A 26,065-nucleotide genomic window follows, 5' to 3' on the forward strand; every position below is an offset into this window, starting at 1 on the left:
TGAGATCCCATTGGGTTCCATTGAGTTCTCATTGGGTTTCGTTGGGTTCTCATTGGGTTTCGTTGAGATCTCGTTGGGTTTCATTGAGTTCTTGTTGAGTTTTGTTGAGATCTCGTTGGGTTTTGTTGAGATATCATTGACTTCCATTGAGTTCTCATTGGGTTTCGTTGAGTTCTCGTTGGGTTTTGTTGAGATATTGTTGGGTTTCATTGAGTTCTCGTTGGGTTTCATTGAGTTCTCGTTGAGTTTTATTGAGATCTCATTGAGTTTCATTGAGTTCTCATTGGGTTTTGTTGGATTCTTGTTGGGTTTCGTTGGGTTCTCATTGGGTTTTTGTTGAGCTCTCGTTGACTTTCGTTGCACTCTCATTGACTTTCATTGAGTTCTTGTTGGGTTCCGTTGAGATCTTGTTGGGCTTGGTTGAGTTCTCGTTGGGTTCCGTTGGGTTTCCCAAGGCTTTTGTTGAGTTCCGGTTCTGCTCCGTTGGGTTTTCCGATGGCTCCGTTGAGTTTCCGATGGCTCCGTTGAGTTTTCCACGGTTTCCGTCGAGTTTCCCAAAAACCCCGCTGAGTTTCCGGAACAATCCCTCGCGCTCTCTCCCACGACCTTCCCTTGGCCACCGCTGGCTTCCGTTGGGCCACTGGCGGCCACCGAGGCTGGAGGAGCCTCCCTGGTGGCCACGGCGACCTCGTTGGTGGCCACGGTGACCTCGTTGGTGGCCACGGCGACCTCATTGGTGGCCACGGCGTCATTGGTGGCCACGGTGACCTCGTTGGTGGCCACGGTGACCTCGTTGGTGGCCACGGGTGACCTTGTTGGTGGCCACGGTGACCTCGTTGCTGTCACTGGCCACACTGACCACGTCGGTGGCCACAACGTCCTCCTTGACTGTGGTGGCCTCGTTGGTGGCCCTGAAGGCCTCGTTGGTGGCCACGGTGACATTGGTGGCCCCGTTGGTCTCTGTGGTGGCCACCAAGGCCTCGTTGGTGGCCATGGAGTCATGGGTGGCCATGGTGGCCCCGTTGGTGGCCGCGGTGGGCCCCCCCAGGCCTCGTTGGCCGCCGCGCCGCAGCCGGGCCACGTCGCCCGCGCAGGAAATTCATCAGCACCGTCTCGGCCACGTCGTCGGCGTTGTGGCCTGGGGGAGCAGAGTGACCACGAGTGACCACAGGTGACCAACAGTGACCACGAGTGACCAACAGTGACCACGAGTGACCAGCAGTGACCAACAGTGACCACAGGTGACCAACAGTGACCAACAGTGACCAACAGTGACCAACAGTGACCACGAGTGACCAACAGGGACCACAAGTGACCACGAGTGACCAGCAGTGACCAACAGCGACCACAAGTGACCACGAGTGACCAACAGTGACCACAAGTGACCACGAGTGACCAACAGTGACCACAAGTGACCACGAGTGACCAACAGTGATCACAACTGACCACGAGTGACCAGCAGTGACCAGCAGTGACCAACAGTGACCAGCAGTGACCATGACTGACCATGAGTGACCAGCAGTGACCAACAGTGACCAGCAGTGACCAACAGTGACCAACAGTGACCAACAGTGACCACGAGTGACCACGAGTGACCACGAGTGACCAACAGTGACCACGAGTGACCAGCAGTGACCAACAGTGACCATGAGTGACCAGCAGTGACCAACAGTGACCAGCAGTGACCAACAGTGACCAACAGTGACCACGAGTGACCACGAGTGACCAACAGTGACCACGAGTGACCAGCAGTGACCACGAGTGACCAGCAGTGACCAACTGTGACCACGAGTGACCACAAGTGACCACGAATGACCACGAGTGACCAGCAGTGACCACGAGTGACCAACAGTGACCAACAGTGACCATGACTGACCACAGGTGACCACGAGTGACCACGAATGACCACGAGTGACCACAGGTGACCAGGAGAGACCACGAGTGACCACAAGTGACCAGTGGTGACCACCAATGGCCAGCAGTGACCTGCCCAGTACAAACCAGTGACGTCCAGTAAGGAACAGTGACCGCCAGTAAGGACCAATGACCTCCCAGTTAAAAACCAGTAACCTGCCAGTCCCCTCCCAGTTCATCCCAGTCCTCTCCCAGTTTATGGCAGTCCCCTCCCAGTTCATCCCAGTCCCCTCCCAGTTCATCCCAGCCCCTCCCAGTATAAGCCAGTGCTCTCCCAGTACAAACCAGTGCTCACCAGTACGATCCAGCTGGTTCCCATCTTGCATGTGGCCCTCTCCAGTCCCTCCCAGTGACTCCTAACGCCCTCCCAGTACAAACCAGTATAACCCAGTCCCTCCAGAGCGACTCCTAGCCTCCTCCCAGCCCCTCCCAGTATAACCCAGTGCTCTCCCAGTACAAACCAGTGCTCACCAGTATGATCCAGATGGCTGCCATCTTGCATGTGGCCCTCTCCAGCCCCTCCCAGTGACTCCTACCCCCGTCCCAGTATAAACCAGTCCTCCCAGTGCTCTCCCAGTCCATCCCAGTGACTCCAAACCCTCTCCCAGTACAAACCAGTATATCCCAGTGCTCACCAGTAGCGATCCAGTCGGCTCCCATCTCCCTGGCTGCACTCTCCAGCGCGTGCCTCTGGAACACTGCGCCCCCCCGAGCAGCCCCCAGACCCCTCCCAGTCCCTTCCAGTACAAACCAGTGACCCCAAACCCCCTCCCAGTATATCCCAGTGCTCACCAGTAGCAATCCAATCCGCTCCCATCTCCCTGGCCGCCCTCTCCAGCGCGTGTCTCCGGAACACGCCGCACACGGTGCAGCCCCCAGACCCCTCCCAGTACAAACCAGTGACCCCAAACCCCCTCCCAGTGCTCTCCCAGTATATCCCAGTGCTCACCAGTGGCGATCCAGTCGGCTCCCATCTCCCTGGCCGCCCTCTCCAGCGCGTGCCTGCGGAACACGCCGCACACGGTGCAGCCCCCAGACCCCTCCCAGCCCATCCCAGTCCTTCTCAATGACTCCAAACCCCCTCCCAGTGACCCCAAACCCCCTCCCAGTATATCCCAGTGCTCACCAGTGGCGATCCAGTCGGCTCCCATCTCCCTGGCCGCCCTCTCCAGCGCGTGCTGCGGAACACGCCGCACACGGTGCAGCGGCTGCGCCCGCCCAGCAGCGCGCCCAGCTCGTCCACGGCCCAGCCGAAGAGCTGCCGGTGGGACACCAGCAGCAGCGGCAGCGGCAGCCGCGCCCCCCGTGGCGCGCAGCACGCCCAGCGCCTGGTCCCGGTAGCCCTCGATGCCCTCCTCGTCCACGCCCAGCAGCGCCAGGCGCAGCCCCAGCCCGTGGGCGCGGTTCAGCCGCGCCAGCAGGTGAGCCAGCACCGTGGAGTCCTTGCCCCCCGAGGCCGCCACGGCCACCGCCTGGCCCGGCCGGGGGCACGGCCAGGGGGGCTGGGGGGCGTCCCAGGGGGGCTGGGGGGGATTGCAGGGGGTTTGGGGGGGATTGCAGGGGGTTTGGGGGGAAATCTCAGGGTTTTGGGGCGGGATCGTGAAGTTTTGGGGGGGATTCAAGGGGGTTTGGGGGGGATTTGAGGGGGTTTGGGGGGGATTCCAAGGGGTTTGGGGGCGGGATCGCGAAGTTTTGGGGGGGGATTCGAGGGGGTTTTGGGGGGGATTTGAGGGGGTTTGGGGGGGATTGTAGGGGGTTTGGGGGGATTCGAGGGGGTCTGGGGGGGATTTGAGGGGGTTTTGGGGGGCATTCCCAGGGGGGCTGGGGGGCATTCCAGGGGGGCTGAGGGGGATTCCAGGGGGGCTGGGGTGGATTTAAGGGGGGTATGGGGGGGATTTGAGGGGGTCTGGGGGGGATTGTAGGGGGTTTGGGGGGGATTCGAGGGGGTCTGGGGGGGATTTGAGGGGCTTTGTGAGGGGGGATTTGAGGGGGTTTGGGGGGAAATCTCAGGGTTTTGGGGCGGGATCGCGAAGTTTTGGGGGGGATTCGAGGGGGTTTGGGGGGGATTGCAGGGGGGTCTGGGGGGGATTTGAGGGGGTCTGGGGGGGATTTGAGGGGTTTGGGGTGGGATTGTGAAGTTTTGGGGGGGATTTGAGGGGGTTTGGGGGGAATTCAGGGGGTTTTGGGGTGGGATCGTGAAGTTTTGGGGGGGATTTAAGGGTTTTTTTGGGGTAATTTCAGGGTTTTGGGGTGGAACCCCAGATTCTTGGTTTGAAACTCCAAAATTTTGGGATGGAATCTCGGGATTTTCAGGGTTTTGGGGTGAAACCCTGCGATTTTGGGGTAGAACCCTGGGATTTTGGGGCAAAACCCCAAGATTTTGGGGCGGAACCTCAGGATTTTGGAGATTTTGGGGTAGAACCCCGGGATTTTGGGGCGGAACCTCAGGATTTTGAGGTAGAACCCCGGAATTTTCGGGTAGAACTCCAGGATTTTGAGGTGGAACCCCTGGATTTTGAGGGTTTTGTGGTAGAACCCCAGATTTTGGGGTGAAACCCCGGGATTTTGGGGTGGAACGTCAGGATTTTGAGGCAGAACCCTGTGATTTTGGGGCGGAACCTCAGGATTTTGAGGATTTTGAGGCAGAACCCCGGGATTTTGGGGCGGAACCTCAGGATTTTGAGGCAGAACCCCGGGATTTTGGGGCGGAACCCCAGGATTTTGGGGCGGAACCTCAGGATTTTGAGGATTTTGGGGTGGAACCCCAGGATTTCGGGGCGGAACCCCGAGTTTGGGGGGCGGCGGGCCCGGGCCGGGCTGCAGCAGCGCCTGCAGCGCCTCGGCTCTCGAAGGCGCAGAGGAAGCAGCGGCGGCAGAACGGGAGCAGCGAGCGCGAGCGCAGCAGCGCCGAGGGCAGCGCGCAGCGCGAGCAGCGCGGCGGGGCCATGGCCTGCAGAGGGGGAAAACGTCAGAGTGAGGACGGGAGAGCACAAAAACATCAAAGTTCCTGAAATCTGCAAAGGTTGGGGTGAAATCGCCAAAAAATCCCACTTGGAACGGGCCAAAATCCCACTGGGAAGGGCCCAGAAGCACCAAAAATCCACTCAGAAAATCCAAAATCCCACTGGGATTGCCCAAAATCCACTCAGAAAACCCAAAATTCACCTGGGAAACCCAAAAACCACTCAGAAAATCCCAAACCCACCTGGGAACGGCCCAGAAGCACCGAAAATCCACTCAGAAAACCCCAAAATCCCCTCAGAAACCCCCAAATCCCACCTGGGATCGTCCAAAAACAACCCAAATCTGCTCTGGAGACCCCAAATCCACCTGGAATTGCCCAAAATCTACTCAGAAAATCCCAAAATCCACCTGGGAAACTCAAAATTCACTCAGAAAACCCCAAATCTTCCTGGGATTGACCAAAAGCACCAAAATTCCACTCAGAAAACTCCAAATCCTCCTGGGATTGCCCAAAATCCACTCAGAAAACCCTAAATCCACCTGGGAACCCCAAAATCCTCCTGGGAACCCCAAAATTCCACCTAGGATCACCCAAAACCACCCAAAAATCCACCCAGAAAACCCAAAATTCCACCTGGGATTGCCCAAAATCCACTCAGAAAACCCCAAAATCCACCTGGGGTTGCCCAAAATCGACTCAGGATCACCCAAAATCCACCTGGGTACCCCAAAATCCCACCTGAGATCACCCAAAACCACCCAAAAATCCACCCAGAAAACCCAAAATTCCACCTGGGATTGCCCAAAATCCACCCAGAAAATCCCAAATCCCACCTGGGATCGTCCAAAAGCAACCCAAATCTGCTCAGAAACCCAAATCCACCTGGAATTGCCCAAAATCTCCTCAGGATCACCCAAAATCCACTCAGAAAACCCCAAAGTTCACCTGGGATGGACCAGAAGCACCAAATCCACTCAAAAAAACCCCAAAATCCTCCACGAATTGCCCAAAATCCCACTTAGAAAACCCAAAATCCACCCGGGAACCCCCAAATCCACCTGTAATTGCCTAAAATCTCCTCAGGATCACCCAAAATCCACCTGGGTACCCCAAAATTCCACCTGGGATCCTCAGGATCACCCAAAATCCACCTGGGTACCCCAAAATTCCACCTGGGATCACCCAAAACCACCCAAAAATCCACCCAGAAAACCCAAAATTCCACCTGGGATTGCCCAAAATCCACACCAGAAAATCCCAAATCCCACCTGGGATCGTCCAAAAGCAACCCAAATCTGCTCTGGAGATCACAAATCCACCTGGAATTGCCCAAAATCTACTCAGAAAATTCCAAAATCCACCTGGAAAACCCAAAATTCACTCAGAAAACCCCAAATGTACCCAGGATGGGCCAAATCCCAGCTGGGATTGGCCCAAAATCCACTCAGGAAACCCAAAATCCTCCAGGAATTGCCCGAAATCCACTCAGGAACCCAAAATTCCACCTGGGAACCCCAAATCCCCCCAAAATTCCACTCAAAAAACCCCAAACCCACCCAGAATCACCCAAAACCCACCCAGAAAACCCCAAATTCCTCTCAGAAGAATCCCAAAATCCCACCTGGGATTGCCAGAAGCACCAAAAATCCACTCAGAAAACCCAAAATCCTCCAGGGATTGCTCAAAATCCACCCAGAAACCCCCAAAATCTGCCTGGGAACCCCAAAATCCCACCTGGGATCACCCAAAACCACCCAAAAATCCACTCAGAAAACCCCAAAATCCACCTGGGAACCCCAAAAAATCCACCAGAAAATCCCAAATCCCACCTGGGATCGTCCAAAAGCAATGAAAATCTGCTCTGGAGACCCAAATCCACCTGGAATTTCCCAAAATCTACTCAGAAAATCCAAAATCCACCTGGAAAACCCAAAATTCACTCAGAAAACCCCAAATCTACCCAGGATGGCCCAAATCCCAGCTGGGATTGCCCGAAATCCACTCAGGAAACCCAAAATTCCACCTGGGAACCCCAAATCCCCCCAAAATTCCACTCAAAAAACCCCAAACCCACCCAGAATCACCCAAAACCCACCCAGAAAACCCCAAATTCCTCTCAGAAAACCCAAAATTCCACCTGGGATTGCCCGAAATCCACTCAGAAACCCCCAAAATCCACCCGGGAACCCCAAAATTCCACCTGGGAACCCCAAAATTCCCTCAGGAACCGCCCAAAATCCACTCGGGAACCGAGAATTCCCACCCGGGAACCCCAAAATCCGCTCAAACCCCCCAAAATTCTCTTGGGGCCCCAAAAAAAATCCCCAAATCCCCCCCCCCCCAACCTGAAATGGTCTCTCCCTGACGCCCTAAAACCCCTCAGGAACTCCTAAAATCCCCCCCAAGCCCCGAAATGGTCTCTCCCGGACCCCAAAATTCACCTGAGATCCCCCCAAAAACCCACAAATCCCCCCAAAATCCCCAAATGGTTCCTTCCAGACACCCCTCAGGAACCCCCAAATCCCCGCCAAACCCCAAAATGGTTCCTCCCAAACGCCCTAACCCCCCCCCGGGACACAAATGGTCTCTCCCAGACACCCAAAATCCCCAAATCTCCCCCCAAAAACCCCAAAATGGTTCCTCCCAGAACCCCAAAATCCCCCCGAGACCCCCCCAAAATGCCCAAATTCCCCAAATGGTCCCTCCCAGACACCCCAAAACCCCTCAGGAACCCCTAAATCCCCCCCAAACCCCCAAAATGGTCCCTCCCAGCTCCCCCCCCCCCCCCGGAACACCAATGGCCGCGCTCCCATCCCCCCTCAGGTCCCCCCGAACGCCTCGGGACCCCCCTAAAATCCCCAAATCCCCCCCCAAACACCCAAATGGTCCCTCCCAGACCCCCCCCAGGACCCCCCAAATCCCCCCCGGACCCCCCTTTCCCCCCCCCGTACTCGCAGTGGTTCGCGCCCGCCCGGGGCCGCCTCAGGCCGCTCCTTTCCCGCCCTGCTTGCGCGCGCCGAGGCCACGCCCACCGCCGCAAGGCGCTGACCAATCAGCGCCTTCTCATTCCGGCCTTGCTCCCGCCCTGCCAAGTTGGACCAATCAGAGCGCGACTTCCGGGTTTATTCACTCTACCGGAGCCAATCAGCGCGCGGGAAGCCCTTAGGCTGTTCAGCCAATCAGAGCCCGCGGGGGCGCGGCTTAAGGCGATCTTGAGGCTCCGCCCACGGAGCCTTAAAGGGCCCGCGCCCATTTAAAAGGGGCGGGGTTTAAGGGCGGGGGCGGGGCCTATTAAACACGGGGGTTGCCGGCGAGTGGGCGGGGCTTGCTGGGAAGGGGCGTGGCCACAGCAGCGACCCCAAAAAAGGGGAAGTTTTTTTGGGGGAGAATCACGAGTTTCGGGCGGGGCCACGGGGCCGCCCAATCAGAGGCCGAGCCCAGGAGGGGGCGTGGCCCGGCCCCGCCCCCCGCCCCTCCCCCAGCGCCGCCATGGCCCCCCCCCGGGGACCCTCGGCCTGGTGCTGCTGCTGCTCGGTGAGGCCCCGCCCCCTCCCGGGGGGGTCCCCCCGCCCCTCCCCCACCCTGAGGGACCCCCCCCGCCCCCTCCCCCCACCCTCCCCGCCCCCTCCCCCACCCTGAGGGACCCCCCCCGCCCCTCCCCCACCCTCCCTGCCCCTCCCCCAAAAGCAGAAGTGGCCGGGCCGGGGTGGGGGAGGGGCATGGCGGGAAATTTGGGGGGGATCCGCCCCTCCCCCACCCCCTGGGGACCCCCCGAGCCCCTCCCCCACCCCCTGAGGGACCCTCAGAGCCCCTCCCCCACCTTTTAACCCCTCCCCCAGCCATTTTAACCCCTCCCCCGCCAATTTTAGCCCCGCCCCCTCCTGTTTTTACCCCTCCCCCACCCATTTCAAGCCCTCCCCACCGATCTTTGCCCCTCCCCCATTCTTTAAGCCCCTCCCCCACCCTTTAAGCCCCTCCCATTTTAGCCCCACCCCCTCTTTTAGCCCCCCTTTTGGCCCCTCCCCCACTCTTTTAAGCCCCTCCCCCACCCGTATTTGCCCCTCCCCCACCCAAATTCAGCCCCTCCCAACCGTGGGGGGCGTGGCCAAAGCGGGCGTGGCTCACAAGCCCCGCCCCCGTTCCGTCCCCGCCCCAGGATTGGCCGCCGCCCAGCCAGGTGAGGCCCCTCCCCCTCCCCGGGGTCGCGGGGGGGTCAGAGGTCACGGCGGGGTCACGAGCCCTCCCCTCCCCCCCCGTTCCAGAATGTTCCGGCTGCCTCCCGGGGCCGGGGCCAATCGCGGCGCTCGTGGCCGCTGACGTCATCCTGACGCTGCTGATCGCGGGCGGAGGCCTATTGGCTGGCGGGGCGGGGCCGCCCAGGTGGGCGGGGCCAAAGGGGAGGGGCCGGCTGGGGGGCGGGGCCAAGCGGGGAGTGACTCATTGTGGGCGTGGCTTAAGGGGAACGGCTGCTTGTGGGCGTGGCTTAAGAGGAAGGGGCAGTTTGTGGGCGTGGCTTAAGGGGAACGGCTGCTTGTGGGCGTGGCTTAAGAGGGAGGGACGGTTTGTGGGCGTGGCTAATGAGAGAGGCTTTTGTGGGCGTGGCTTAAGAGGGAGGGGCAGTTTGTGGGCGTGGCTTAAGGGGACGGACCATTTGTGGGCGTGGCTTAAGAGGGAGGAGTTGTCTGTGGGCGTGGCAAAAGAGGAAGGAACTCTGTGGCGTGGCTTAAGGGGCTGAATGGTGGGCGTGGCTTAATGGGAAGGCCTGGTTTATGGGCGTGGCTAAACGGAAAGGGACTGCTTGTGGGCGTGGCTTAGAGGGAGGGGGCGTGGCCAATTTGGAGGGAGTGTTTTGGGGGCGTGGCTAACAAGGGAGGGGTGGGGATGTGGGCGTGGTCAAAAGGGGGAGGCTGATTGTGGGCGTGGTCAGCTGGGAAGGGCGTGATTGTGGGCGTGGCCAAATGGAAGACTAATTTGTGGGTGTGGCCAAAAGGGAGGGGCTGTTTGGGGGCGTGGCTAAAAGGAGGCGCTGGTTGTGGGCGTGGCTAAAAGGTAGGGGGGCATTTGTAGGCGTGGCTAAAGAGGGAGGGGCCATTTTGGGGTGGGGTCAAGTGGGATTTTGTCTGTTTGTGGGCGTGGCCAAAGGGGAGGAGCCGTCTGGGGGTTACTGGGAGCACTGGGAGCACACTGGGAGCACTGGGGTGAAGCCGGGCCCGTGACCACGCCCATTAAGGGGCGGAGCCAAACCCACAAATGGGCGTGGCCAACAAAACCGAACCCGCCTCCACCACGCGGTGGGCGTGGCCCGGATAAGAGGGGGCGTGTCCCCACAGTGACCACGCCCCCTTCCCCACAGCCCCGCCCAAGCCCCGCCCCCCGGAGCAGGACTCGCACTACCAGGAGCTGCAGGGCGCACGCGCGGACCTCTACAGCGAGCTCAAGCGCTGAGCGCGGCCTGCCGCGCGGCCTCCGCCCTCCTCTGCCGCCAATAAAGCGCTTTTTGCCCTTCCGCAGCCATTTTTGTCCGTTTTTTCGATGATTTCGCCCCAAATCCGCGTTCGTTTATTAAAAAAAAGGGGGGGGTGTCGCGCTGAGTGACGTCACTGCGCCGCGCCGGAAGTACCTCTCAGGCGGGCGGAAGTGGTTGCGGCGGTTCCAGCCATGGCGGCGGCGGCGGCTCCCGGAGCGGCGGGGGCCGGGAATGGCGGCGGGAGCCGGGCCCGGCGCCGCCGTGGTGGCGGCGGGGCCCGGAGCGGTGGCGGGAGGCGGCGGGGGCCGCGGTGAAGAGCGGCGAGGAGCGGCTGAAGGAGATGGAGGCGGAGATGGCGCTGTGAGCGGAACGGAGCGGAGCGGGTGTCATGGCGGGCGGGAAGGGGCGGGGCCTGGCGGGTGCCATGGCAACGGGGGCGGGGCCTTGGGGAGAGGAGTGGTCTGGGTGCTGCCATGGCAACGGGGGCGGGGCTTGGGGGAGGGCGGGGCGGGGTTTGGCGTTGCCGTGGTAACGGGGGGCGGGGCTTAGGGGAGGGCGGGGCGGGGTTTGGTGTTGCCGTGGTAACGGGGGCGGGGCTTAGGGGAGGGCGGGGCGGGGTTTGGCGTTGCCGTGGTAACGGGGGCGGGGCTTAGGGGAGGGCGGGGCGGGGTTTGGCTTTGCCGTGGTAACGGGGGCGGGGTTTAAGAATGGAGGGGCGGGGTTTGGAGTTACTGGGCGGGTCTGAGGGTGTCACTGGGAGGTCAGCAGGGGGTTACTGGTCTGTACTGGTTTATACTGGTCCACACTGGTCCATACTGGTTTATACTGGTCTGTACCAGTCCATACTGGTCTGTACTGGTCCTTACTGGTCTATACTGGTTTATACCGGTCCATACTGGTCCATGCTGGTTTATACTGGTCTGTACTGGTCCTTACTGGTCTATACTGGTTTATACCGGTCCATACTGGTCCATACTGGTTTATACTGGTCCATACTGGTCCGTACTGGTCCATACTAGTCCGTACTGGTCCATACTGGTCCATACTGGTTTATACTGGTCCGTACTGGTTTATACTGCTTTATACTGGCCCATACTGGTTTATACTGGTCCATACCAGTCCATACCAGTCCATACTGGTCCATACTGGTCCGTACTGGTCCGTACTGGTTTATACAGGTCCATACTGGTCCGTACTGGTCCATACCGGTCCATACTGGTCCGTACTGGTCCGTACTGGTCCATACTGGTCCGTACTGGTCCATACTGGTCCATACCGGTCCGTACTGGTCCATACCGGTCCGTACTGGTCCATACTGGTCCGTACTGCTCCATACTGGTTCGTACTGGTCCATACTGGTCCATACGGTCCGTACTGGTCCGTACTGGTCCATACCGGTCCATACCGGTCCGTACTGGTCCGTACTGGTCCATACTGGTCCGTACTGGTCCATACTGGTCCATACTGGTCCGTACTGGTCCGTACTGGTCCATACTGGTCCATACTGGTCCGTACTGGTCCATACCGCTCCGTACTGGTCCGTACTGGTGCAGGTTCGAGCAGGAGGTTCTGGGCGCTCCAGGCCCCGCCCCCGGGGATCCCCTGGCCCCGCCCCCCGTGCTGCGCCCCATCATCGCCACCAACACCCTACCAGCAGGTGGGTCACAGTGTCACCCCAGTGTCCCCAAATGTCCCCCAAATGTCCCCAAATGTCACCTGAGTGTCACCCCAGTGTCACCAACCCCATCAGGGCCACCAACACCTACCAGCAGGTGGGTCACAGTGTCACCCCAGTGTCCCCAAATGTCCCCAAATGTCCCCAAATGTCACCAACCCCCATCATCGCCACCAACACCTACCAGCAGGTGGGTCACAGTGTCACCTGTGTGTCCCCAAATGTCCCCAAATGTCCCCAAATGTCACCTGAGTGTCACCCCAGTGTCACCAGCCCCATCAGGGCCACCAACAACTACCAGCAGGTGGGTCACAAATGTCCCCAAATGTCCCCAAATGTCACCTGAGTGTCCCCAAATGTCCCCACTGTCCCCTCAGTGTCCCCAAATGTCCCCTGTGTGTCCCCAGGTCCAGCAGTCCCTCGAGGCTCGCGCCGCCGCCGCTGCCACCGTCCCCCCCCTTGGGGACACCGCCGGTGCCCTTCGTGGGGCCAGGTCAGTGCCACCAGTGTCCTCAATGTCCCCCTGGTGTCCCCTGTGTGTCCCCAACCCCTGGCTGTCCCCACTGTCCCCGGCTGTCCCCAACCCCGGTGTCCCCTGGCTGTCTCCTATGTCCCCATTGTCCCCCCAGTGTCCCCTCAGTGTCCCCCTGTCTCCAACGTCCCCAGTGTCCTCTCAGGGTCCCCAATGTCCCCTGTCCCCAATGTCCCCAATGTCCCCGCAGTGTCCCCAGTGTCCCCTCAATGTCCCCTCAATGTCCCCAGTGTCCCCAATGTCCCCACAGTGTCCCTGGTGTCCCCACTGTCTCTTGCTGTCCCCAACCCCAGTGTCCCCAGTGTCCCCAATGTCCCCAGTGTCCCCTGTCCCCGCAGTGTCCCCCCAGTGTCCCCAGTGTCCCCCCAATGTCCCCAATGTCCCCCCAGTGTCCCCAGTGTCCCCTGTCCCCGCAGTGTCCCAATGTCCCCAGTGTCCCCCAGTGTCCCAGTGTCCCCAGTGTCCCCTGTCCCCAGTGTCCCCCAGTGTCCCCCCAGTGTCCCCCCAGTGTCCCCAATGTCCCCAGTGTCCCCTGTCCCCAGTGTCCCCAGTGTCCCCAGTGTCCCCAGTGTCCCCCCAGTGTCCCCTGTCCCCGCAGTGTCCCCGCAGCGGCCGCCCATCCTGCGCCCGGCCTTTGTGCCACACGTGCTGCAGCGCCCAGGTAGGGACAGGGGACACTGGGGGGACACTGGGGGGGTTGGGGACACTGGGGGGGTTGGGGACACTGGGGGGGTTGGGGACACTGGGGGGACACTGGGGGGGATGGGGACATTGGGGACATTGGGGGGACATTGAGGGGGTTTGGGATATCAGGGGCATTGGGGGACATTTGGGGATTGGGGACATTTGGGGACATTGGGGGGGACACTGGGGACATTGAGGGGGTTGGGGACACTGGGGACATTGAGGGGGTTGGGAGATGTGGGGCATTGGGGACATTTTGGGGTGATATTTGGGGGTTTGGGGACATTTTTGGGGGCTTTGGGGACATTTTGGGGACATTTTTGGGGTGGTTTTGGTACATTTTGGGACATTTTGGGGGGGTTTGGTCACATTTGGGGACCCTGGGGACACTTGGGGACACTTTGGGGGGTGTGGTTTTGGCACATTTTGGGTGGTTTTGGCACATTTTGGGACATTTTGGGGTGGTTTTGGTCCATTTTTGGGGTGGTTTGGGACATTTTGGGGTAGTTTGGTCACATTTGGGGTGGTTTTGGGACATTTTTGGGGTGGTTTTGGTCCATTTTGGGGTGGTTTTGGTGCATTTTGGGGTGGTTTTGGTCCATTTTGGGCGGTTTTGGTCCATTTTGGGGCGGTTTTGGTACATTTTGGGGTGGTTTTGGTCCATTTTGGGGCAGTTCTGGTACATTTTGGGGTGGTTTGGCCACATTTGGGGCGGTTTTGGTCCATTTTGGGGTGGTTTTGGCACATTTTGGGGCGGTTTGGGTCCATTTTGGGGCGGTTTTGGCACATTTTGGCACATTTTGGGGCGGTTTTGGCACATTTTGGGGCAGTTTTGGTCCATTTTGGGGACACCTGGGGACACCTGTGGTCCCCGTGGGTGACCCCGTGTCCCCCCTGTCCCCCCCCTGTCCCCCCTGTCCCCCCCCTGTCCCCCTGTCCCCCCCCGTGTCCCCCCTGTCCCCCCCGTCCCCAGCGGGTCCCCGCGCTCCCCTGGGGCTGCGCCCCCCCCCCCGGGGCCATGGTGGGGGTGGGGCCCCCCCTGGGGGCTCCCCCCGCCCCCCCCCCCTGCTGCTCGCCCCTCCCCCCCTGCAGAGACCCCCCCCCCACCCCCCTGGGGGCGCCGCTGGGGGGGCGCCCTGCGAGCCGCCAGCCCGGTGAGGAACTGGGAGTACTGGGGATATACTGGGATATACTGGGAGGGACTGGGAGGGGATTGGGGGGGACTGGGAGGGACTGGGGGGGACTGGGAGGGAACTGGGAGGGGACTGGGAGGGACTGGGAGGGGATTGGGGGGGACTGGGGGGGACTGGGAGGGACTGGGAGGGAACTGGGAGGGGACTGGGGGGAACTGGGAGAGACTGGGAGGGACTGGGGGGGAACTGGGAGAGACTGGGAGGGACTGGGAGGGACTGGGAGAGATTGGGGGGGGACTGGGAGAGACTGGGAGGGACTGGGAGGGACTGGGGGGGACTGGGATGGACTGGGAGGGAACTGGTTTATACTGGGAGGGACTGGGAGGGAGCTGGGGTTTTTTTTTTGTATTTTTCAGTGTCCAACAACACATTTTTGTGGCAGAATTTCTGTTTTTTAGTGCAGAGTTGAGGTGTTTTTGTATTTCTTAGTGCAGAATTTGGTTTTTCGTGGCAGAATTAGCAATTTTGTGGCAGAATTTGGGGGGTTTTTTTGGTATTTTCCAGTGCAGAATTTGTATTTTTTGGTGCAGAATTTGTATTTTTTGTGCAGAAATTTGGGGTTTTTTGGTATTTGCAGTGCAGAATCTGTATTTTTTGTGCAGAATTTGGGATTTTTGGTATTTTCAGTGCAGAACTTGGGGATTTTTGGTATTTTTAGTGCAGAAATTTGTATTTTCAGTGCATAATTTGGGTTTTTTTGTATTTTCAGTGCAGAATTTGGGATTTTTGGTATTTCCAGTGCAGAATTTGGGATTTTTGGTATTTCCAGTGCAGAATCTGTATTTTTTGTGCAGAATTTGGGATTTTTGGCATTTCCAGTGCAAAATTTGGGATTTTTTGGCATTTCCAGTGCAGAATTTGGGATTTTTGGTATTTTTAGTGCAGAATTTGTAATTTCCAGTGCAGAATTTCGGATTTTTGGTATTTCCAGTGCAGAATCTGTATTTTTTGTGCAGAATTTGGGATTTTTGGCATTTCCAGTGCAAAATTTGGGATTTTTGGCATTTCCAGTGCAGAATTTGGGATTTTTGGTATTTTTAGTGCAGAATTTGTATTTCCAGTGCAGAATTTCGGATTTTTGGTATTTCCAGTGCAGAATCTGTATTCTTTGTGCAGAATTTGATATTTTTGGTATTTCCAATGCAGAATTTGGGGATTTTTGGCATTTCCAGTGCACAATTTGGGATTTTTGGCATTTTTAGTGCAGAATTTGTATTTCCAGTGCAGAATTTGGGATTTTTGGTATTTTTAGTGCAGAATTTGGGTTTCTTTTGGTATTTCCAGTGCAGAATTTGGGATTTTTGGTATTTTTTAGTGCAGAATTTGTATTTTTAGTGCAGAATTTGGGATTTTTGGTGTTTCCAGTGCAGAGTTTGGGATTTTTTGGCATTTTTTCGTGCAGAATCTGCATTTTTCGTGCAGAATCTGCATTTTTTCGCGTTTCCCCCCCCGTTCCTGACCCCGCGTGTCCCCGCAGGCGGGGGGGGGAGGGGGCTCCCGTGCCCCCCCTGCCCCCGGTGGCCGCGGGGCCCCGAGCGCCCCCCCCGGGCCCCCGCCCCGGGCCCCCCCAAACCCACCCCGCCCGTCATCCAGGCCGCGCCCACCGTGTACCCCGCGCCGCCCCCGCCGCGCCCCGGTGAGACCCCAAATGTCCCCAAATGGCCCCAAATGTCCCCAAATGTCACCTCAGTGCTCCCCAAATGTCCCCGTGCCCCCCCCAGCGTCCCCTCGCTGTCCCCAATGTCCCCAAATCTCTTTTGACCCCCCCAAAGTCCCCCCCGTGGCCCCGCCCCCTTTCACCCCCTCCCCCACAGGAGGCCCCGCCCCCTTCCACCCCATTTCCAAAAGGCCCCGCCCCTCCAGGCCACGCCCCCCTTTCACCCCTCCCCTTTTAACCCCACCCCTTTTAGCCCCTCCCCTTTAATTACACCCCTTTTAGCCCCTCCCCTTTAATTCTGACAGTTTAAGCTCCACCCCTTATCACCACTCCTTCTTTAGCTCCTCCCCTTTTTAGCCCCTCTCCTTTAATTGATTCTCCTTTGGCTCCTCCCCCTTTAACCACACCCATTTTTAGCCCCTCCCCTTTAATTGTGGCTGTTTTGGCTCCTCCCCTTTTAACCACACCCCGTTTAGCTCCGCCCCTTTAATTGATTCACATTTGGCCCCTCCCCTTTTAACCACATTCACTTAGCCCCTCCCCTTTAATTGTGACAGTTTAAGCCCCTCCCCTTTAGCCACACCCCCTTTAGCTCCTCCCCTTTAATGGTATTTCTTTAGCCCCGCCCCTTTCATTGTCCCTTTTTAAGCTCCTCCCCCTTAATGGTTTCTCCTTTAGCCCCACCCACTTTAGCTCCTCCCCTTTAATTGGTTCTCTTTTAGCCCCGCCCCTTTCAACCCCACCCTCTTTAGCCCCGCCCCTTAATTTGTCCTCATTTAACCCCACCCCCTTTAGCCCCGCCCCTTTTTCCTCCACCCTTTAGCCCCTCCCACAGGAGGCTCCGCCCCTTTAACCTCTCTGGTTCCGCCCCCACAGGAGGAGACCCCGCCCCCGCGGGCCCCGCCCCCCGAGGAGCCCCGGATTGGCCCGAGCCTCCCGGCTCCGCCCCCCGCCATGGCCACGCCCCCTCCGGAGCCACGCCCTGGGCCCGCCCACATCGCGCCGGTGCCACGCCCCCTGCGCAGGCCACGCCCACAGGACCCGCCCTTCCCTGTGCCGGAGGTGGGCGGGGCTTAAAGGGGCGGGGCCTGGGAGGGAAATGGGGTGGGCGGGGCTAAGCGTGAGTGGGTGGAGCTTGAGGCATTGGCAAAGCTAAAAGGGGCGGGGCTTCAGGGGTAGGGGTGGGTGGGGCTGGGGGATGGGGGGCGTGGCTTTAAGGAATGATTGACAGGTGTTAGGGTGGGGCTGTGGGGAGGGGGCGTGGCCTCTGGGATGGGTGGGTGTGGCTGGAGAGGGGAAATGGGCGTGGTCAAAAGGAAGTGGGTGTGTCCATGGACAGGTGATTGACAGGTGTCCATCAGGTGGGGGTGGGGCTTGGAAAAGGGGGCGGAGCCTCCAAATTTTGGGCTCTTCCTGTGAGTGGGTGTGGCCAGACGAGAGTGGGCGTGGCCACATGGCAGGCATGTCCCAGGTGATTGACAGGTGCCCATCAGGATGGAGGCGGGGCTACCAAAAAGGGGGCGGAGCCTCAAATGTGGGCATTTCCTGCTGGGTGGGCGTGGCCAGAGAGGAATGGGTGTGCCCAGAGTGGTGGGCGTGTCCCGGGTGATTGACAGGCGTTCATTAGCATCCAAAAAGGGGCGGAGCTTCCAAATTCAGATTTTTTACATTGGTTGGGCGTGGCTAGAGCAGAGTGGGCGTGTCTGAAGTGAGGGGGGCGTGTCCTGGGTGATTGACAGGTATCCATAGAGATGGGGTGGAGCTATCCAAAAGGGGGCGGAGCCTATAAATGTGGGAGTGTCCTTCAGGGTGGGCGTGTCCAGACAAAAGTGGGCATGTCCTTGGTGGGGTGGGCGTGTCCTGGGTGATTGACAGCTGTCAATAGAGATGGGGCGGAGCTATCCAAAAGGGGGCGGAGCCTACAAGGTTGGGATTTCCTTCGGGGTGGGCGTGTCCAGGCAAAAGTGGGCGTGTCCCGGTTGGGGTGGGCGTGTCCCGGGCGGGGTGGGCGTGTCCCGGCGTGACTGACAGCCGTCCCGCAGGTGGGGGCGGAGCCGGCGGCGGAGGACAAGCGGAAGGGGCGGGGCGAGCGGCTGAAGCGCTGCATCCGCACGGCGGCCGGCAGCTCCTGGGAGGACCCCAGCCTGCTGGAGTGGGACGCTGGTACGGACTGGGACGGACTGGGAGGGACTGGGAGGGACTGGGAGACCCCAGCCTGCTGGAGTGGGACGCTGGTACGGACTGGGACGGACTGGGACATACTGGGAGGGACTGGGAGGGACTGGGGGACCCCAGCCTGCTGGAGTGGGACGCTGGTACGGACTGGGACAAACTGGGATATACTGGGATATACTGGGAGGGACTGGGGGACCCCAGCCTGCTGGAGTGGGACGCTGGTACGGACTGGGACAGACTGGGGTATACTGGGAGGGGACTGGGGGACCCCAGCCTGCTGGAGTGGGACGCTGGTACGGACTGGGACGGACTGGGATATACTGGGATATACTGGGAGGGGACTGGGGGACCCCAGCCTGCTGGAGTGGGACGCTGGTACGGACTGGGACGGACTGGGATATACTGGGAGGGACTGGGGGACCCCAGCCTGCTGGAGTGGGACGCTGGTACGGACTGGGACGGACTGGGATATACTGGGATATACTGGGAGGGACTGGGGGACCCCAGCCTGCTGGAGTGGGACGCTGGTACGGACTGGGACAGACTGGGATATACTGGGATATACTGGGAGGGACTGGGGGACCCCAGCCTGCTGGAGTGGGACGCTGGTACGGACTGGGATGAACTGGGAGGGACTGGGACGGACTGGGAGGGACCCCAGCCTGCTGGAGTGGGACGCTGGTACGGACTGGGATATACTGGGAGGGACTGGGAGGGACTGGGATCAAACTGGGAGGGACTGGGAGGGACTGGGATGGACTGGGATATACTGGGAGGGACTGGGAGGGACTGGGATCAAACTGGGAGGGGCCCCAGCCTGCTGGAGTGGGACGCTGGTAGGAACTGGGACATACTGGGAGGGACTGGGAGGGACTGGGATGGACTGGGAGCAGCTGGGAGGACCCCAGCCTGCTGGAGTGGGACGCTGGTACGGACTGGGAGGGACTGGGAGGGAACTGGGAGGGACTGGGAGGGACTGGGAGGGACTGGGATCAAACTGGGAGGGGACTGGGGGGGACTGGGATCAAACTGGGAGGGAGTGGGATATACTGGGATGGGACTGGGAGGGACTGGGAGCAGCTGGGAGGACCCCAGCCTGCTGGAGTGGGACGCTGGTAGGAACTGGGATATACTGGGAGGGACTGGGAGGGACTGGGAGGGACTGGGAGGGACTGGGATCAAACTGGGAGGGACTGGGATATACTGGGATGGGACTGGGAGGGACTGGGAGGGAACTGGTGGGACTGGGATGGAACTGGGGGGACCCCAGCCTGCTGGAGTGGGACGCTGGTACAGACTGGGAGGAACTGGGATGGACTGGGAGGAACTGGGATGGACTGGGATATACTGGGAGGGACTGGGATATACTGGGAGGGACTGGGAGAAGGTTTGGGATTACTGGTTTGTACTGGTTTGGGGTTACTGGGATGGACTGAGGGGGACTGGGATTCACTGGGAGAGGACTGGGGGGGACTGGGAGGGGATTGGGATCACTGGGATTCACCGTGACCTTTGGGGTGACCCCGTGACCCTGAAACGACCCCAAAACGATCCCATAACTTCATTAATGACCCTGTAACCCAAAATGACCCAAAATCGCCAATTTTCACCCCAAACTCCAACAATTTTTGGATTTTTTGTGGGGAATGAGATCAGTGATGAGACCCCGGGCCTGACCGTGACCTTTGGGGTGTCCCCATGACCCTGAGCCGTTCACATCACCCTAAAACGACCCTATAACCCCAAAATGACCCAAAATCTGCATTTTTCACCCCAAATTCAGACGATTTTCAGGTCTTTTGTGGGGATTTCAGGAACGAGATGAATGACAAGATCCTGAGCCAGGCCACGACCTTGAGGTCTCCTCATGATCTCAGAACTTCATGATGACCCCAAAATTTCATTACGATCCCAAAATGACCCAAAATCGCCGTTTTTCACCCCAATTTCAAACAATTTCTGGGTTTTTTGCTGGGATCTGGGCTATGAGGTCAGTGGTGAGACTCTGGGATGGTCTCAGAATTCTGGAATGATTCCATAAACTCATGGAAGCCCCATGGAAACTTTATGATGATTTTTTAACCCCAAAATGACCCAAAATCGCCGTTTTTCACCCCAAATCCAGACGATTTCCGCATCTTCTGCGGGGACCTGGGGAACGAGGTGAACGACGAGACGCTGGGCCTGACTGTGACCTTTGGGGTGTCCCCGTGACCTTGAACTGCTCATACAAACCCTAAAACCACTCTATAACCCCAAAATGACCCAAAATCGCCGTTTTTTCACCCCAAACTCAAACAGTTTCTGGATCTTTGGTGGGGATTTGGAGATCAAGGTCAATGACAAGACTCTGAGTCTGGTCACGTCCCCGAGGTCACCCCATGACCTCAGAACTTCACGATGACCCCAGAACTTCACAACGATCTCGTAACTTCCCAGTGACCCCAAAATGACCCAAAATCGCCGTTTTTCACCCCAAATTCAGACGATTTTCAGATGTTTTGTGGGGATCTCAGGAACGAGATCAGTGACGAGATCCTGAGCCAGGCCATGACCTTGAGGTCTTCTCATGACCCCAGAACTTCATGATGACCCCAAAATTTCATTACAATCCCAAAATGACCCAAAATCGCCGTTTTTCACCCCAATTTCAAACAATTTCTGGGTTTTTTGCTGGGATCTGGGCTATGAGGTCAGTGGTGAGACTCTGGGATGGTCTCAGAATTCTGGAATGATTCCATAAACTCATGGAAGCCCCATGGAAACTTTATGATGATTTTTTAACCCCAAAATGACCCAAAATCGCCGTTTTTCGCCCCAAATCCAGACGATTTCCGCATCTTCTGCGGGGACCTGGGGAACGAGGTGAACGACGAGACGCTGGGCCGCGCCTTCGGGCGCTTCCCGTCCTTCCTGAAGGCCAAGGTGATCCGGGACAAGCGCTCGGGCAAGACCAAGGGCTACGGCTTCGTGTCCTTCAAGGACCCCAACGACTACGTCAGGGCCATGCGCGAGATGAACGGTGAGGGGACACCCTGGGGACACCCTGGGGACATTGGGGACAGCCTGGGGACACCCTGGGGGCATCGGGGACATTGGGGACATCAGGGACATCGGGGATATTGGGGGGATTTGGGACATTGAGGACACTGGGGTGTGTCAGGGCCATGCGCGAGATGAACGGTGAGGGGACAGGACAGGGACACCCTGGGGACATCGGGGACATCGGGGGGATTGGGGACACCCTGGGGACATCGGGGACATCGGGGTACGTCAGGGCCATGCGTGAGATGAACGGTGAGGGGACAGCGAGGGGACACCTTGGGGACAGCCTGGGGACATCGGGGGATTGGGGACATTGGGGACAGCCTGGGGACATTGGGGGGCATGGGGAACATCGGGGTACGTCAGGGCCATGCGCGAGATGAACGGTGAGGGGACAGGACAGGGACACCCTGGGGACACCTTGAGGACACCATGGGGACACCTTGGGGACATTGGGGACACCTTGGGGACACTGGGGACATTGGGGACACCCTGGGGGCATTGGGGACATTGGGGACATCGGGGGGATTGGGGACATCGGGGTACGTCAGGGCCATGCGCGAGATGAACGGTGAGGGGACAGCGAGGGGACATTGGGGACAGCCTGGGGACATTGGGGACACCCTGGGGACACTGAGGGGGATCGGGGAGATTGGGGGGATTGGGGACATTGGGGGGATTGGGGACACTGGGGACATCAGGGACACTGGGTACGTCAGGGCCATGCGCGAGATGAACGGTGAGGGGACAACGAGGGAACACATTGGGGACACCCTGGGGACATTGGGGACACTGGGGGGATTGGGGACACTGAGGGGGATCGGGGACATTGGGGGGATTGAGGAGATTGGAGACATTGGGGACATCGGGGTACATCAGGGCCATGCGCGAGATGAATGGTGAGGGGACAACGGGGACACCTTGGGGACACCTTGGGACACTGGGGACATTGGGGGGATCAGGAACATTGGGGGGTTTGGGGACATCGGGGGGATTGGGGACACTGGGGACATCAGGGCCATGCGAGATGAACGGTGAGGGGACAGGAAAGGGACATTGGGGACACCCTGGGGACACCCTGGGGACATTGGGGACAGCCTGGGGACACTGAGGGGGATCGGGGGGATTGGGGACACCGGGGACACTGGGGACATCAGGGCCATGCGCGAGATGAACGGTGAGGGGATATTGGGGACATCATTGGGGACACGACCCTGGGGACACTAGGGACATTGGGGGGATTGGGGACATCGGGGTACGTCAGGGCCATGGGCGAGATGAACGGTGAGGGGACAGCCTGGGGACACCTTGGGGACAGCCTGGGGACATTGGGGACATCATTGGGGACATTGGGGGGATTGGGGTACGTGAGATGAGATGAACGGTGAGGGGACACCCTGGGGACACCATGGGGACATCGGGGGGATTGGGGACATTGCAGGGACTGGCGCCATGGTGGGAACCTTGGGGACCCCCAACCTCCCAGTCGCCCACAGTCCCCTCCCAGTCCATCTCAGTGCTCCCAGTATAAACCAGTAACCCCGGTGTGCAGGGAAGTACGTGGGCAGCCGGCCCATCGGGCTGTCCCAGTTTATCCCAGTATAAACCAGTAACCCCGGTGTGCAGGGAAGTACGTGGGCAGCCGGCCCATCGGGCTGTCCCAGTGCTCCCAGTCCATCCCAGTGCTCCCAGCCCCATCCCAGTCCCTCCCAGTCCCTCCCAGTCCCATCCCAGTCCCTCCCAGTCCCATCCCAGTCCATCCCAGTGCTCCCAGTATAAACCAGTAACCCCGGTGTGCAGGGAAGTACGTGGGCAGCCGGCCCATCGGGCTGTCCCAGTCCCTCCCAGTGCTCCCAGTATAACCCAGTTTGCAGGGAAGTACGTGGGCAGCCGGCCCATCGGGCTGTCCCAGTGCTCCCAGTCCGTCCCAGTATAACCCAGTTTGCAGGGAAGTACGTGGGCAGCCGGCCCATCGGGCTGTCCCAGTTTATCCCAGTATAAACCAGTAACGCGGTGTGCAGGGAAGTACGTGGGCAGCCGGCCCATCGGGCTGTCCCAGTCCATCCCAGTGCTCCCAGTATAACCCAGTTTGCAGGGAAGTACGTGGGCAGCCGGCCCATCGGGCTGTCCCAGTGCTCCCAGTCCGTCCCAGTATAACCCAGTTTGCAGGGAAGTACGTGGGCAGCCGGCCCATCGGGCTGTCCCAGTTTATCCCAGTATAAACCAGTAACCGCGGTGTGCAGGGAAGTACGTGGGCAGCCGGCCCATCGGGCTGTCCCAGTGCTCCCAGTCCGTCCCAGTATAACCCAGTTTGCAGGGAAGTACGTGGGCAGCCGGCCCATCGGGCTGTCCCAGTTTATCCCAGTATAAACCAGTAACCGCGGTGTGCAGGGAAGTACGTGGGCAGCCGGCCCATCGGGCTGTCCCAGTGCTCCCAGTCCGTCCCAGTATAACCCAGTTTGCAGGGAAGTACGTGGGCAGCCGGCCCATCGGGCTGTCCCAGTCCGTCCCAGTCCGTCCCAGTATAACCCAGTTTGCAGGGAAGTACGTGGGCAGCCGGCCCATCGGGCTGTCCCAGTTTATCCCAGTATAAACCAGTAACCCCGGTGTGCAGGGAAGTACGTGGGCAGCCGGCCCATCGGGCTGTCCCAGTGCTCCCAGTCCGTCCCAGTATAACCCAGTTTGCAGGGAAGTACGTGGGCAGCCGGCCCATCGGGCTGTCCCAGTGCTCCCAGTCCGTCCCAGTATAACCCAGTTTGCAGGGAAGTACGTGGGCAGCCGGCCCATCGGGCTGTCCCAGTTTATCCCAGTATAAACCAGTAACCGCGGTGTGCAGGGAAGTACGTGGGCAGCCGGCCCATCGGGCTGTCCCAGTGCTCCCAGTCCGTCCCAGTATAACCCAGTTTGCAGGGAAGTACGTGGGCAGCCGGCCCATCGGGCTGTCCCAGTTTATCCCAGTATAAACCAGTAACCCCGGTGTGCAGGGAAGTACGTGGGCAGCCGGCCCATCGGGCTGTCCCAGTGCTCCCAGTCCGTCCCAGTATAACCCAGTTTGCAGGGAAGTACGTGGGCAGCCGGCCCATCGGGCTGTCCCAGTCCGTCCCAGTCCGTCCCAGTATAACCCAGTTTGCAGGGAAGTACGTGGGCAGCCGGCCCATCGGGCTGTCCCAGTTTATCCCAGTATAAACCAGTAACCCCGGTGTGCAGGGAAGTACGTGGGCAGCCGGCCCATCGGGCTGTCCCAGTGCTCCCAGTCCGTCCCAGTATAACCCAGTTTGCAGGGAAGTACGTGGGCAGCCGGCCCATCGGGCTGTCCCAGTGCTCCCAGTCCGTCCCAGTATAACCCAGTTTGCAGGGAAGTACGTGGGCAGCCGGCCCATCGGGCTGTCCCAGTTTATCCCAGTATAAACCAGTAACCCCGGTGTGCAGGGAAGTACGTGGGCAGCCGGCCCATCGGGCTGTCCCAGTGCTCCCAGTCCGTCCCAGTATAACCCAGTTTGCAGGGAAGTACGTGGGCAGCCGGCCCATCGGGCTGTCCCAGTTTATCCCAGTATAAACCAGTAACCCCGGTGTGCAGGGAAGTACGTGGGCAGCCGGCCCATCGGGCTGTCCCAGTGCTCCCAGTCCGTCCCAGTATAACCCAGTTTGCAGGGAAGTACGTGGGCAGCCGGCCCATCGGGCTGTCCCAGTCCGTCCCAGTCCGTCCCAGTATAACCCAGTTTGCAGGGAAGTACGTGGGCAGCCGGCCCATCGGGCTGTCCCAGTTTATCCCAGTATAAACCAGTAACCCCGGTGTGCAGGGAAGTACGTGGGCAGCCGGCCCATCGGGCTGTCCCAGTGCTCCCAGTCCGTCCCAGTATAACCCAGTTTGCAGGGAAGTACGTGGGCAGCCGGCCCATCGGGCTGTCGCAGTGCTCCCAGTCCGTCCCAGTATAACCCAGTTTGCAGGGAAGTACGTGGGCAGCCGGCCCATCAAGCTGCGCAAGAGCCAGTGGAAGGAGCGCAACCTGGAGGTCGTGCGGCGCAAGCAGCGCGAGAAGAAGAAACTGGGACTGAGATAGCGCCGGACTGGGCAGACTGGGACGTACTGGGAGGGACCGGGAGGGACCGGGACAAACTGGGACAAACTGGGACAAACTGGGACAAACTGGGGAGCGCAATAAAGGCAGAGTTGAGGGCTGCACACGGAGCTGGGCGTGACTGGGATGGACTGGGAGGGACTGGGAGGGGACTGGGAGGGACTGGGTTATACTGGTTTATACTGGGAGAGGCTGGGAGGGGATTGGGAGGGGATTGGAAGGGTCTGGGTTATACTGGGAGGGGACTGGGGGAAACTGGGAGGGGATTGGGGGGACTGGGATATACTGGGAGGGAACTGGGAGGGAACTGGGTTATACTGGGAGGGACTGGGAGGGGAATGGGAGGGACTGGGAGGGGGATTTGGGGGACTGGAAGGGAACTGGAATGGACTGGTTATACTGGGAGGGGATTGGTGGAGACTGGGAGGGACTGGTTTGAACTGGGAAGGAACCGGGCTGGACTGGTTTGAACTGGTTTGAACTGGGAATGAATTACACGGCACGGGTTTGAGCTGGGAAGGGGCGTGGTTTATTTGTGGGCGGGGCTCGCCGAGGCCCCGCCCCCTCAGACCAGCTCCCCCTGGGGGGTCACGAGCGGCTCCGGGGGCACCTGGGGGGAGGGGCGGGGTGGGGGAGGGGCCGCGGCTGCCCTCCACCCCTCCCCCACCCCCGGACCCTT

At 59.5% G+C, this 26,065-nt stretch overlaps 3 protein-coding genes across 3 annotated transcripts; 2 read left to right on the forward strand and 1 right to left on the reverse strand.

The window, feature by feature from the left end:
* Positions 1–162: 162 nt before the first annotated feature.
* On the reverse strand, positions 163–4,861 carry LOC135288451 (cleavage and polyadenylation specificity factor subunit 6-like). The gene is given in 5 exon segments (XM_064401842.1): positions 163–1,138; positions 2,864–2,916; positions 3,041–3,220; positions 3,222–3,691; positions 4,753–4,861. Coding segments are annotated over 5 exon segments (1,575 nt in total). The 3' UTR covers positions 163–375.
* A 2,900-nt stretch (positions 4,862–7,761) lies between these two features.
* TYROBP (transmembrane immune signaling adaptor TYROBP) lies at positions 7,762–10,522 on the forward strand. Its single transcript, XM_064401843.1, is given in 6 exon segments — positions 7,762–7,971; positions 8,140–8,413; positions 9,036–9,056; positions 9,142–9,227; positions 9,229–9,259; positions 10,233–10,522. Coding segments are annotated over 6 exon segments (714 nt in total). The 3' UTR covers positions 10,325–10,522.
* On the forward strand, positions 10,480–25,490 carry LOC135288453 (RNA-binding protein 42-like; the record flags this gene model as incomplete). The annotated part of the gene is given in 13 exon segments (XM_064401844.1): positions 10,480–10,706; positions 11,900–11,971; positions 12,181–12,211; positions 12,429–12,472; positions 12,474–12,514; positions 13,134–13,214; positions 14,211–14,391; positions 15,008–15,017; positions 15,908–16,066; positions 16,964–17,149; positions 18,130–18,250; positions 21,090–21,284; positions 25,256–25,490. Coding segments are annotated over 13 exon segments (1,461 nt in total), but the record flags the coding sequence as incomplete, so codon positions are not given.
* Between the last annotated feature and the right edge of the window lie 575 nt (positions 25,491–26,065).

This window comes from Passer domesticus, chromosome 33 (assembly GCF_036417665.1).
Source record: "Passer domesticus isolate bPasDom1 chromosome 33, bPasDom1.hap1, whole genome shotgun sequence".
Taxonomy (NCBI): Eukaryota; Metazoa; Chordata; class Aves; order Passeriformes; family Passeridae; genus Passer; species Passer domesticus.